Source organism: Equus quagga, chromosome 19 (assembly GCF_021613505.1).
Source record: "Equus quagga isolate Etosha38 chromosome 19, UCLA_HA_Equagga_1.0, whole genome shotgun sequence".
In the NCBI taxonomy this organism is placed as follows: Eukaryota; Metazoa; Chordata; class Mammalia; order Perissodactyla; family Equidae; genus Equus; species Equus quagga.
The window spans coordinates 30,729,977-30,742,194 of NC_060285.1; the positions used below are offsets into that span (position 1 = coordinate 30,729,977).

The following is a 12,218-nucleotide window of genomic DNA, read 5'->3' on the forward strand; positions in this document are numbered from 1 at the left end:
TAAAGGAATGTTCTACAGGAGGCTTTCAGGAACTTATCTTGTCAAGGGAAAGCATTAGCATGATTAAACTTGAAGAGATAGCATTTTTAAGTTATATTTTAGTAATATCCTACCTGACCATTTTGATCCCACTATTTTGACTACTCCGGTGTGTTGACCAGACTATCTTTCCACGTGTGTTTTTTTTTTGGTCTCTCTTGCTTTCTCCATTCACCTATTTCCTCGCTTCCATTCACCCATCCTCTTTCCCTTCTCCTTTCCTGCTCTCTATTAAATTGCTTACACTTTTCATATGGATTAACTGAGAAATAAATGCAATATTTGCAGTAGACATTTCTAGTACAAATAATCTCCATGGAGTAAAACTGACAGGGTCTTAAGTTGCACATGGGTTTGTTATTGACTTAAAATTAATGGGAGAATATGAGCTTCTTTTCAATGTTTAGATCTGCAAAGTCTTACCCAGGAATCTTGAACTTAATAGAAATAATGATGACAGAAGAAAACTCACAAGACTAGAAAGGAATCAATAAAAGTTGCTATGATGAAATCCTTATTGATAACTGAATTATAATTTTATAACAAAATAATCTCAGTTAAATGAAGAAAATTGAAAAAAATTATTGAAAATGGTTACTCTACTATTTTGATCAAGGAAATAATTTGGCTTAGTGGTATTTGCTCTGAGAACTAATTTCTTTTTTGTTTTGTTTTGTTTTTAGAATAACAAAAAATATTTTACTAAAACATAAGATTTACAGAAGCTTCCAGACAAGCCATACAGAATGGTCACAAGCTTTTTCTTGAAGGGAGGATTCTACACTTGACAGCAAAGTCACAATATTATTAGTGAGGGCTGTGATGTTTGTTTAATGTTCCCATTTTGGTTCAAACAATCAAGCTTGTCCATCTACAGCGTCTAAAGAAAGTTAGTCTTGGCTAGAGAGCATACTCTAAAGAACTGGTTAGCTGCTTTTAACCAAAGCAATTAGATCACCATAAAAAGGGGGAAAGGAGCCCATTAAATTAAAATAAAACTACCTCCCCCCTCAAAAAAAATAATAATAAAATAAAGAAAACCACCCACACCCCTGCAGCTAACCCTGACAACTACGTCATTCACAGTGCTTTATACTTAAACCATGATGGGGAAAATGAATAAAAGCAGAGATGGGCCACTGCTTTTAAATGTTTCGCAGCAATCCAGATGATACTTCTAGCCTCTGCTCATGCTTTGCAACAGTGAATCAGGACAAGACACAGATTTGCTAATGTGCATTTAATCACCAAAGGACTGAAGATGTCTGGGCTTTTATTCTGTAATGTTTCTAAGACTGTGTCCATTAAATGCAAACAAAAAAGGAAGAAGTCTTGGCAGAACAGGAGAAGTGATGCACGCTTGATCAGATCGATTTAAATATTATTCATGGCATATAGCCAAGTCCACGCTCTAGCTGTTTCTATGGCTTGGCCTTCGTTGGTCTTCTACTGCTCCGCTACATCATTTGCTAACGGGTCATCTGGATTGGGAGCACTTAACAAAGCCTGGATCGATAGCAGAACCGTGCGGATCTGCAGTGCTGGGGACCACTTATCTACGAAGGCAACAGGCCCAGAACGATCAAGCATGAAGAAACAGTGCCAGGACTGCTGCATCTCCCTCCCACAGACCTCTGTGGTCTTTATACAAGGCAAGATTACAATGTTCAGATTCTCAACATGGAATGCTTAAGAGAAAAAGGAGAAATTTCAACAGCATATAATGATTAAGATAACACTTACCTTTCAAAATATCTAAACATATTCTTCCCAACTTGTCTACATTAGGATGATAAATTTTGGTCATGTAACGTACTTTAGGGGCTGCCATCCAGTATTCTTCTGGAAGGAACAGTTCACGTTTAAAAGTCCCTCCCTCAAAGGGGGAATCCTTGGGGCCAGCAATGACCACATGAAAATAACGGGTGTTGCTCTCATCTGGTTCTGCTTTAATGCCGGGAACTGGTTCTGCCAGCAAACGCTGGGTTTCCTTCATAATGCTGCGGGGCAGCCCGGCCATCTTGTCAGATCCGGAGTTCGGCCTCTGGTCTCGTCTCCGGCTCCGCTCGCCTCACTCACGCACGAGTGGAAGTTTGAGAACTAATTTCTTGATGAAAATTTTATCAATACTGGCCTAATCTGATCAAAATGTTTGTATTATAAACATCCTCAGGGTCAAAATTTCCTCAGAGACAAAAATAGCTGGGTCAAAACAGTGGGGCTGTAACGTCCTGTAAATATTATTTTATAATCCGATTTTTATATAACAATTTATCTTGTAGAACTTTTCATGTCATTAAATATGTGTCTATAATATTTCAATGGCTGCATATTCCATTTTGTGTAAAGGCAATAGTTTATTTAACTAGTCTTTTATTACTATATACTTAGACTGGTTTAAACTTTTTGCTTTTAAAACTCTGAACAATATCTTTATAAATGAGTGGCAAACTTTTCAGAAGAGGAGCATTTCTTGAATCTTTCTATTTCTGTATGCGTTTCAGAAATAGATATTGTCTGAAAAATTGCTTTGAAGGAAGACACTCTATATGTCTTTCTTTTTACTTCATTCAAGTGCTGGTTATCTGGCGTTGTCTATTTATTAAATAAGAATCTTTTGGATTAACTTAAAGCTTTTCTTTAGCTTCCAATGTTGCCTGAAACTGTGACAAAATATGAGACAGCATCTGATTTTGGCTTTTAAAATAAGCAAACCCAAAATACCTCAACTCAAATAGCTCAAACACAGCATGAAAGGATTGAAATGTCATATAGAAGCTGCTAGAATTTGATCAGCGGGAATTTATTTGACTTGTGCTTATTCCAGTGCTATTTATAGTCAAAGGTAAATATAATTTTAGGTCTCCTTTTGAAACCACAAGCAGAACCAAATGTAGTTTCTGTCAGAGGCTAGAAGAAATGGATTGGGGGTAAGCTAATTTCATACTCATTGCTTAGCAAAGTGAATATAATTCATGAAAGCTGTTGAATGAATGGGTAAATAAATTAGTGAAAAATGAATATTAATTTCATACTTTGTGACAAGTAAGATGTCTATGAGTCTATCACCCAGCACCTAGCACTACAAATTCAGGTATTCAATGTGAATTCTTGCCAGATAAGTGAAGAAACGAATATCCTCTTCTGCCCCTGGGACATCACTGAATATTTAAAAATGTCCAAGGCCAACGTGATCACACTGGAGAACTGGTTACAGTGAGCAACCAATGGTATGGACAGGGGCTTATGGTGACGTTATGTGACTGGCGATGAATGCTATAAAGGAATGAGTTTACCCTGCAGAAATAACCACAGTGTGTAAAGCACCCACCGGGTACCAGACTCTCTCCCGTTTGGTAGATGAAGAAACAAAGGCTGAGAAAGTTAAAAACAAACAAACAAAAAGAACAAAAACTCTATAAAGGTTGCACAGGCAAAAGGTATAGCTATCTACCCACTTCTTTATGATCCCAAAGCCTGTGAACTCCATTACACCCACTGCCTCTCTTTCAAGTTTATAATCCAATAATGCTTAAAATCACTCATAATCCCAGTACCCAGAGATAGTAGCGGGTATCTTCTAGAATGTTAGGGATCTTCTCTGTACTTTCAAAGAAACATATTTGCGATTATACTGTCTGTTTTGTATTATAGTTTCCTTTTTGTTCTTTTTCTCTTAGTAATATATTTGGACATTTTCTCATAATACTATCCTTCACCATATACTTTAGTGGCAACTTCCCCCACCCCCAGAACTCCAAGTAAATTATAAGGTCTTTGAGGGGACAGACTTTAAAAAAATACATCTACCGCAGTGTTTAGAGTAATATTGGACATAAAACAGATAATAATTATTATTGTAGCTAAATTATATATGGCATTTATTTTGTGCCAGGCATTGGTCTAACCATAATGTAGGTAAATTCATTTCGCTTTTAAAAACCATCTATGAGGGCCAGCCCTGGTGGCCTGGTAGTTAAGTGTGGTGCGCTCCCTCTGCACTGGCAGCTGGGTTCGGTTCCTGGGCGCGGACCTATCCGCTTATCTGTCAGTGACCATGCTGTGGTGGTGGCTCACGGGCAGAAAGAGAAGACTGGCAGCAGACGTTAGCTGAGGGTGACTCTTCCTCATGAAAAAAAAAAAAGATCTATGAGGCAGTACTATTATTATCCCATTTTCCATGTGAGGAAAGTGTCTAGGTCATTTACGGGTAGTAAGTGGTGGAGACAGGTTCAAACCCGGCAGTCTGGCTCTGGAATCCATGCTTCTAACCACCATGCTCATCCACCTAAAATAGATACGCAATGAATACTTGTCAACTCTAGGAAATGGAGAGTAAAGGTAATTATGGGTGTGCCTTGACACTTCTCATGTGTAAAAAGCCCAAAATTCATCCCCATTGCTGTCTGAATTCTAGACTCCTCTGCTATGCTTTTTAATTAAAAAACAAATCTATCCTTATTTCTCTCAATTTCCCTTTGAACCTTTGGTCTAATGAGACTGAATGCATGACCATACCATCTCCATTCTTATTTTCAGTCTTGACTCTACCCAAATTTTCTCCACCATTGAAAGCCTAGCTCATGAGGTTCCTGCATTCCCATGAAACATTCCCTGTGTACTTCAGGAATTGGTGTCTGTCTCTCTTCTTTGGACTCTTCTGGTCTAATATTAAACAAGAATTCTATCTTATTCATGTTCATATTTCTTAATGTCAGAAAAAAATGCTTGATTCATGGTAGGTAGGAAGTCAATATTCTTTTGTTGAATGAGCAATGCCCAAATGAATAAACGAGAGTTACACTTTTGCAACAGATTGCATCTGCAGTAGTTTTGATCTCTGTTTGTAGACTATAAGCTCTTGGCAAAGAAGGATCAACTTTGACCACATCTCCATCCCGTAACATACTTGATACAGTCAGAATCAGCACAAGATCCTCAGCTAATACTTGTAGCTCTTATTATGACCCAGCTTGGAGTACTTAAATGATAGAGAAGATTATGACCTTTTTTCTTTTTGGTCTGTATCACTTTGCCTTATTAGTTTTAGAGAATAAAACTTACTTGCCATTTTATTAGATGCACTCACATTCTTATTTATTTGTATTTTCTCTTTACTTGTTAAGAATATTTAAGGAATTGTTTTGAATGAATCCCTATTTTCAGGGTTAATAAAATTGAATTAAATTTTTTAAAATTTTAACTGTTTGTTGTTGGTGTGTAGAAATGCAATCCTCTTTTCTATTTTGACTATGTATTCAACAACCATTCTAACCTTATATATTATTTTAAATAATTTAACTATAGATTCTTTTGGATTTTCTATTCACAAAATCATATTGTCTGAGAATAATGACAGCCACGTTTCTTTATTTTTATTGGTAAGGCTTCTATTTATTTTTATTGCCTTATTTTATTGGCTAGGATATTTAATTCAGGGTTGAATAAAGTGGTAATAGGCGGCATCAAGATTTTGTACCTTGCCTCAAAGGGAAAGCTTTTATTATTATTGCACCATTAAGTGGGAATTTTTGAATTCTTGGTTTGGTGGTTTCAGTTGTTATCCTTCAAATACTGCTTCTGTGCCAACCATCTTTCATGTTTTCCGTGAATCCTATGATATGATAGAGTTTCTTACTGCACCAGCTATATCTCTTCCCATCCTTTTATGTCTCATTTTATTCTGAATATTTCTTTGATCTAACTCTCATTTCACTAATTTTCTCTCCATCTCATCTAATCTGTGGTTAAACTCATCCATTGCATTCTTAAGTTCAATTGTCGTGCTTTTCAATTAAGTTTACAGAGCCTCTATGTGGCTCTTTGTTAACAGTTTCCAGTTCTCTGCCAAAATTCTCAATCTTGGCTTTTATCTCTTTCAACATAGTAAATAGTGAATATTGTTATTTTAATATCTGGGCCGGATCAGTCTAATACCTTGAAGTCACTGTTGATTGATTTCTATTGTCTATATTTTCTACTGTTTTCAATTTATTTTCTTTCTCTTGTGCCTGGTTAGTTTTTGTTGTATTTAGGACATCATGTGCAATTATTTCTAGAAATAATTTGAGATCTGGGATAATGTAACTTTCTCTGAAGAGGATTAATGTTTGCTTCTGCCAGGCTTCTGATCGTGTTGGTGATATGGTAAGTTTCAGGTGTGGAGATGATGTAAATGTGTGCTGCAGTCCTTTAAAGTCCTGGTTATTCTGGGTTCATCCTTAAGATATGTCTTTCAGGGTCTCAATAGATAGCAAATAGTGTTCACCTGGTCTCTCCTCCTTCGTAGACCCTAGCCCTAAACTTTGTCCCCTAGATCTGGTAGATTGTCAAAAGCACTCCAGCTCAGTTTCTCAGCTTTTCAGCCACTTTATGTGAAAGTGGCACAAGTCCCCGGGGGAAAAGTGGTTCCAAATGCAGAATTATTTTTTCTGGGTTTCTGCCTTCTCTTGGATCTTTGTCTTTCTTCACTGCTATGTTGGTTCTTCAATGCTTTCACGCAGAAGTATTTTTTACCATAGAACTTGTCCTCATTATGTAGCTGCTATTACTGGAATCAGAACGTCCCTGTGTTCCTGACTTCTGATTTTAGATTTTTTTGAGCTCCATTCTCTATACTGCTCGAAGGAGTGAATCTTGAAATTTACTCATATTCCTGCTATTTTTTTTAGCACTGCAAAGTGAGTTGCTTGGATAATTAAAGTTCTAGCTACTTAAAGTGAACAAAATGATGGGAATTTGTTGGAGAGATGGACTGGACTTGTTCATGCATACCAAAATACAGCTAGAACCACTAGTTATAAGATGAATGTTGACAATAGCTATTAAAAAAGAAAAGAATCCTGTCAAGTTTGACTTTTCTATATTATGAAAAAATTTTATTCCTTTTCATTGCAAAATAGGTGTACTAACATTGCCTTTTCTACTTTAAGAAAGTCTATATTGTCATCATATTTGTACTCCTTAGCAACTCTAAAAGAACAAATCGTAACACATCAATGGAAGAAAAAGAACAAATTGATAAAGGACAAGTTTGGGCTTCACATTTCCTTTGGATTTTTAAAAAATAAAGCCAGTGGAAAAAAAAATATTTGTAACATTTCTTTGACACTTTTTATTGGAAATAACTAGTGACAGGATTTATACTAAAGAGAGATATCCTGTTGATTGAGAGATTTGTTAAAAAGAAAAGTAAATACTAAATAGTGAAAATAATTGACTGATTGCTTCCCCAGGGCTGGTAATTCTTTTTTGTTTTCAGTTATAGTCACCAAATATGGATGAGATTCTTTCAAATCTCATTCACAATACCTCAACCGAGTGATTTCTTCTAAAACAATGTAGTTCAGATCAGCCCTACAATGGCTCCTAATTGTTCCTAGAAACAAAAACTCAATCATCGCGTGGCTTATAAGAACCTACGTAACTTCTGTGATGTGCCTTCTGCTCTTCCTCTCCCCTCCTTCAACCGACTCCAGCACTTGCCTGATTTTCTTTGTTTTCCTTGAACACACCAAGATCCTTTCCACCATAAATGTTTTCACTTGTTGATCCCTTTACCTGGAAGCTCTTGTCTTCAGCTATTTGCTTGGCTGGCTTTGTTTTTGTCATCTAGGTTACAACCTAAACTCCTCAATAAGAACTTATCTTGCAAACAGTTTAAATTAACCTCCTTTCACCTCTGCTGCCCCTAGTTCAACCATTCCACCAGCTTATTTCATTTTGTTCACAGCATGTGTCATTATCTGCAACTGTCCTGTCCATTTACTTTCGTACTTCCTTATGTACTCTCCTCTTTAGGAAACAGGGATCTGTTTATTTCTCAGATCCTAGAACACTGCCTGTCACACAATAGGTCTTGAAACTAATTCTCTTTTTTTTTGAGGAAGATTAGCCCTGAGCTAACTGCTGCCAGTCCCCCTCTTTTTGCTGAGAAGACTGGCCCTGAGCTAACGTCCGTGCCCATCTTCCTCTACTTTATATGTGGGACGCGCCTACCACAGCATGGCTTGCCAAGTGGTGCCATGTCTGCATCCGGGATGGGAACCAGTGAACCCCGGGCCTCCTAATCGGAATGCGCATGCTTAACTGCTATGCCACTGGGCCAGCCCCCAAAACTAATTCTTGATGAGTTTTCAAATGTGCTGTTTGAATGGTGGTTGCAAAATGTATTGGTTATTTTAATAGAGAATTTCATTGCCTAGATCAGCAAGTCTTATGTCAGAGAGAAATTTGCTAGAGTGAGATTCTCTATGGAGAGGTAATTCTGGCCTAAAGTATGTCAAATGTCTAACTTAAAATGAAGACTATTCCTTGAACAGTGTTCAAACTTGCCTGGAAGATATATACATTCATATATATATGGTACATAGAAGATATATATATTCATATTTATATGGAGAATGAGATCATTCATATTCTCTGAAGAAAAAGTTTAAAGTGATTCTTACATTAAAAATACTATCTGAGCAGCGTTTCCTCTCTGTCAAGCACTCGGTGGTATATTGCTGATTAATTTTAAATAGCAACTTTTCTCCTTAAACAGGTAAAATGCATCCCCTAACCTTCCCCCGCCCCCCATACCACACACGCACATGAGCACGTGCTCTCAGGATTGGAATGACACTCAGAGGAACAAAATACTGGTACTAAGATTGTAATAAAATTTCTAGTTACCATGACTACCTTTAATCAAAGTCTATATGTATGGGAGCTCCTCAATCTAGCTAAAAATATGTAATGATGCTCATCTGGCAGAGTATTTAGACTAGTAATTAAATCCAGTTATATTAAAAATCTACCACTATCTATCAAGTGCAGATTTAGTTTCACCTGTGGTAGGCAGAATTCTGAGACGGCCTCCAAGGTTCCCACCCCTTGGTGTACATACCTTGTATAATCCCCAACGCTTGCCTGTGATCAAGACTGAATATGATGAAATTTACTCTTGTGATTAGGTTATATTATCCAGGAAAAGTGAAGAGATTTTTCAAATGGAATGCACGTTTCACATTAGTTGACCTCGAGTTACTCAAAAGGAGATTATCCTGGGTGGGTCTGACCTAGTCTGGCGGCAGCCTTGAATTCAGGATTCCATAATGTGAACATGGTCCAGTTCCACACCAAACACTTCAGGAACATGGCTAATACACAAATTATTCATTCTAGTTTTGTGGTATTAGTGAAATCAATCCTAGAAAAATAAAGAATTTCTTATAATTTAATACTTCTTAATTTTGCTTTTTAAAATTTATATTTTTGAATATATTACCTCAAAACAAAGTTCCCTCAGGTTCTTTATGTCAGTTGTAGCCTGCCAGTGTCCTTCACACATAGTAAGGGCTTAATGAAGCTTACGTGATGAGAACAATATGACATGCCTCCGCATACCTGGGGCCTGAAAAATAGAAGACTAGGCCCAAATCCAATTAGACTGAAGAGAATCATGAAGTTTTTGGGAATGGTAAATGCTTTGAAGGCAAGATTCTTAAAACTGTTCAGCTGATATATTCACATATTTGTGTCAGAGGCAGCAGGAGACGGATACAGTGCTAACCATTAGATGTGTTTAAAAGGAATGTTAATTCTATTGTTTCTGGTTTAAAAGCAAACTACATCCACACTGCATGCTGACATTCCATCCAGTGCTCCTCAACATCCGCATCCATTAAGTACTTTCTTGTCTCCTTTTCTTCCCTTGCCCAAGCTACCGGCTCACTCCACAGCCACCCCTCAGTTGTTCGTCTTTAGGAAGAGGCTCATTTCCCTTCGTCTTGTGTGTTTTCTTTGCTGGTTCCTAATGATTTTACTGCATTAGTTGAAGCTGTTAGCAAAGTAGTTCCAAGAATAGACTTAATGAGAGTGACAGATTTTGACTTTCATATAAAATTATAAACCCGTGTCCATGGAAACAGAAGGGAAAGCAAAACCTGAGATTCCCTTCCTTTTTATCTTGCCGTGTGGCACAATGAAAAATAAACACCGTGGAAATAGCTGAGAACAATTACATCTTGCAGCAAATCCCATATCCCAGGTGTCGGGAAGGCACAGTTCCACCACCTACGGATTTTTGTCTATTACTAGGGGGCCGCCCCCAGACATGGTTCAGCCACTATCAATCTCAATTTGTGATTCTAATCTATCATAACCTAAAAAGCATTAGCATGTTAGGCTTTAATAAATATTTGTTTGGATAGAATTACTGTGACAATTTTGAAATGATGAAGATGCATTTATCCGTGAATACTTTCTTATTTATTTATTTTCATCCTGCTGTGATGGCTGTGGAAATTTGCCGTTGATGTCTCCTTCAAGAGAAACTGTCCCAGGGAACATAGCCTCAGCCACCTTCCCTGAGAATCCACCGCAGAGGCCACGCTTTTGATGGCTGCCCCCAGTCCATGACTGCCTGGCAGTGGGATCTGGAACCTTTCTAGTGACCACTTTTGGCTCAGCAACTCCCTATTTATCTGGCCAAAACTTTCACTGAACTGCTCTGTAGCCCAAGACTCTTCTTGCCCAACTCTCCTTCCTTCTCCCTTTCTTTCAAAAATGTCGCACTTGCATCTGGCAGCAGGTCCTCTCCTTGACTACTTCTGCTCTCTCCTCTTTATCCTTCACTGGTATCCCCCCAAATTTCTTGCATGTCTAATCACATTGTAGTGACTGCTTCTCGGAGGACCTCAGCTGGCACAACTACCTTTTTGCAGAAAAGAACGTAAAATGGTTTACACAGATACCAGCAGTATAATGAGAGATTTAAAATAGGCGTGGAAAGTTAGAAAATCAAGTTAAGAAAGCAGAATGAGCCCAAAGGAGGTTAATTTACAGAATGAGTATTATATATGGTCACATAATTGGCTCCAAAAATGAACTGTATCTGCCAACAGAAATTGGAAACATGAATAAGATGATTCTTGTTTTACAGTTTAGAATAATAACTAATAACCTAGAGGACCAGAAGATGTTGGGAAGAGAAAAGTTTCTTACCATCAAAGCAATTTTGACCATGTTTTGATTATCTGTGTTAGTGACTTATAGGAGTGGAGATAGCCAGCCGACGGTAATTGTAAGACATCAATTCCATTTGGCATTGGCACAAGCATATATTGTGCAAATATATATATTACAGCAGACTTTCTTTTTTAATATTTTTCTTAGACTAATATTAACATTAGTTGGTATGTTTCCTAAATTTTAGGATATGTGGCTGTAGTGGGCAGAGATTAAAATTTCTTATGGGTCTTTCGTGGTATAAGCCTCATAAAATTTATTATTGAAGAATGTGTTGGTACCAGCAGGCTCACTGAGTCCTCATGGTCTCTTTACATAAGTCAAAGTGGTCTGTGTCGTCTCAATCCAATCTCGGACTGGAATCCATATCCGAAAAATAGTAAAGTACATTCAACAGTCATAAAAATAAATTACAAATTAATTTTACCCATATACAATGTTGTATTCCACTCTGATGACTAATATGTTGTGGAAAAGTAACTTTCTGTCAGAAAAGGATCTGGGGTCAGGGTAGACACTAAGTTGAGCATGCATCAACATTGCAGTTTTGTTGAAAAATGTCAAACACGACACTGGGATGTATTAATATAAGTGTGGAATCCTGTATGGATAGAATAACATTTTCATGCTAACAGGGGACAGAATAATAGTGGTTAAACTCTGGGATCTTGAGTTAATTGATAGTAGCAATTGTTGTCATATTACCATCCTCACTTTTATCTCTCAACCATTACCCTTCCAACCTTCTTTTAGGGCAACTTAATTCAGGAAGTTTTATCCAACTACTTGAGTCAGAAGACAGACTCAATCTTCAGTTACTACGGTTGTCCCACTAATACTTATTGAATATAGTACAGCTATGATGATTGCTTTCTCCATCTTATCTCCATATTAAAATTATTAGCTCATTACCACAGATGATCTTTTCTTTTTAGCACCAAACACAGTTCTGAGCTTGATTGGAAAGTCTACTGATATTGTGTAATGATTTGTACTATTTAGACTTACTGCTAGTCAGATCATTCAGATGAGAGGTCACATTCTAAACTGTGTAATTCAGGGAGAATGTACGAGTTATTCAGGAGGGAAACAAAGCTTATTGAAGTGCCAGGCTTTGAAGATCTGTAAGAAAGAAATATGAAGAGCATTTTCCTGAGGTAGAGAAA

The 12,218-nt window shown here is 37.3% G+C and overlaps 1 protein-coding gene across 1 annotated transcript; it reads right to left on the reverse strand.

The window, feature by feature from the left end:
• Positions 1-1,450: 1,450 nt before the first annotated feature.
• Positions 1,451-2,113, reverse strand: LOC124230426 (ubiquitin-conjugating enzyme E2 N-like). Its single transcript, XM_046646482.1, has 2 exons — positions 1,783-2,113; positions 1,451-1,595 (listed from the first exon to the last, which is right to left on the reverse strand). The coding sequence occupies exons 1-2, from the start codon at positions 2,057-2,059 to the stop codon at positions 1,486-1,488; spliced, it is 387 nt and encodes a 128-aa protein (XP_046502438.1). The 5' UTR covers positions 2,060-2,113; the 3' UTR covers positions 1,451-1,485.
• Between the last annotated feature and the right edge of the window lie 10,105 nt (positions 2,114-12,218).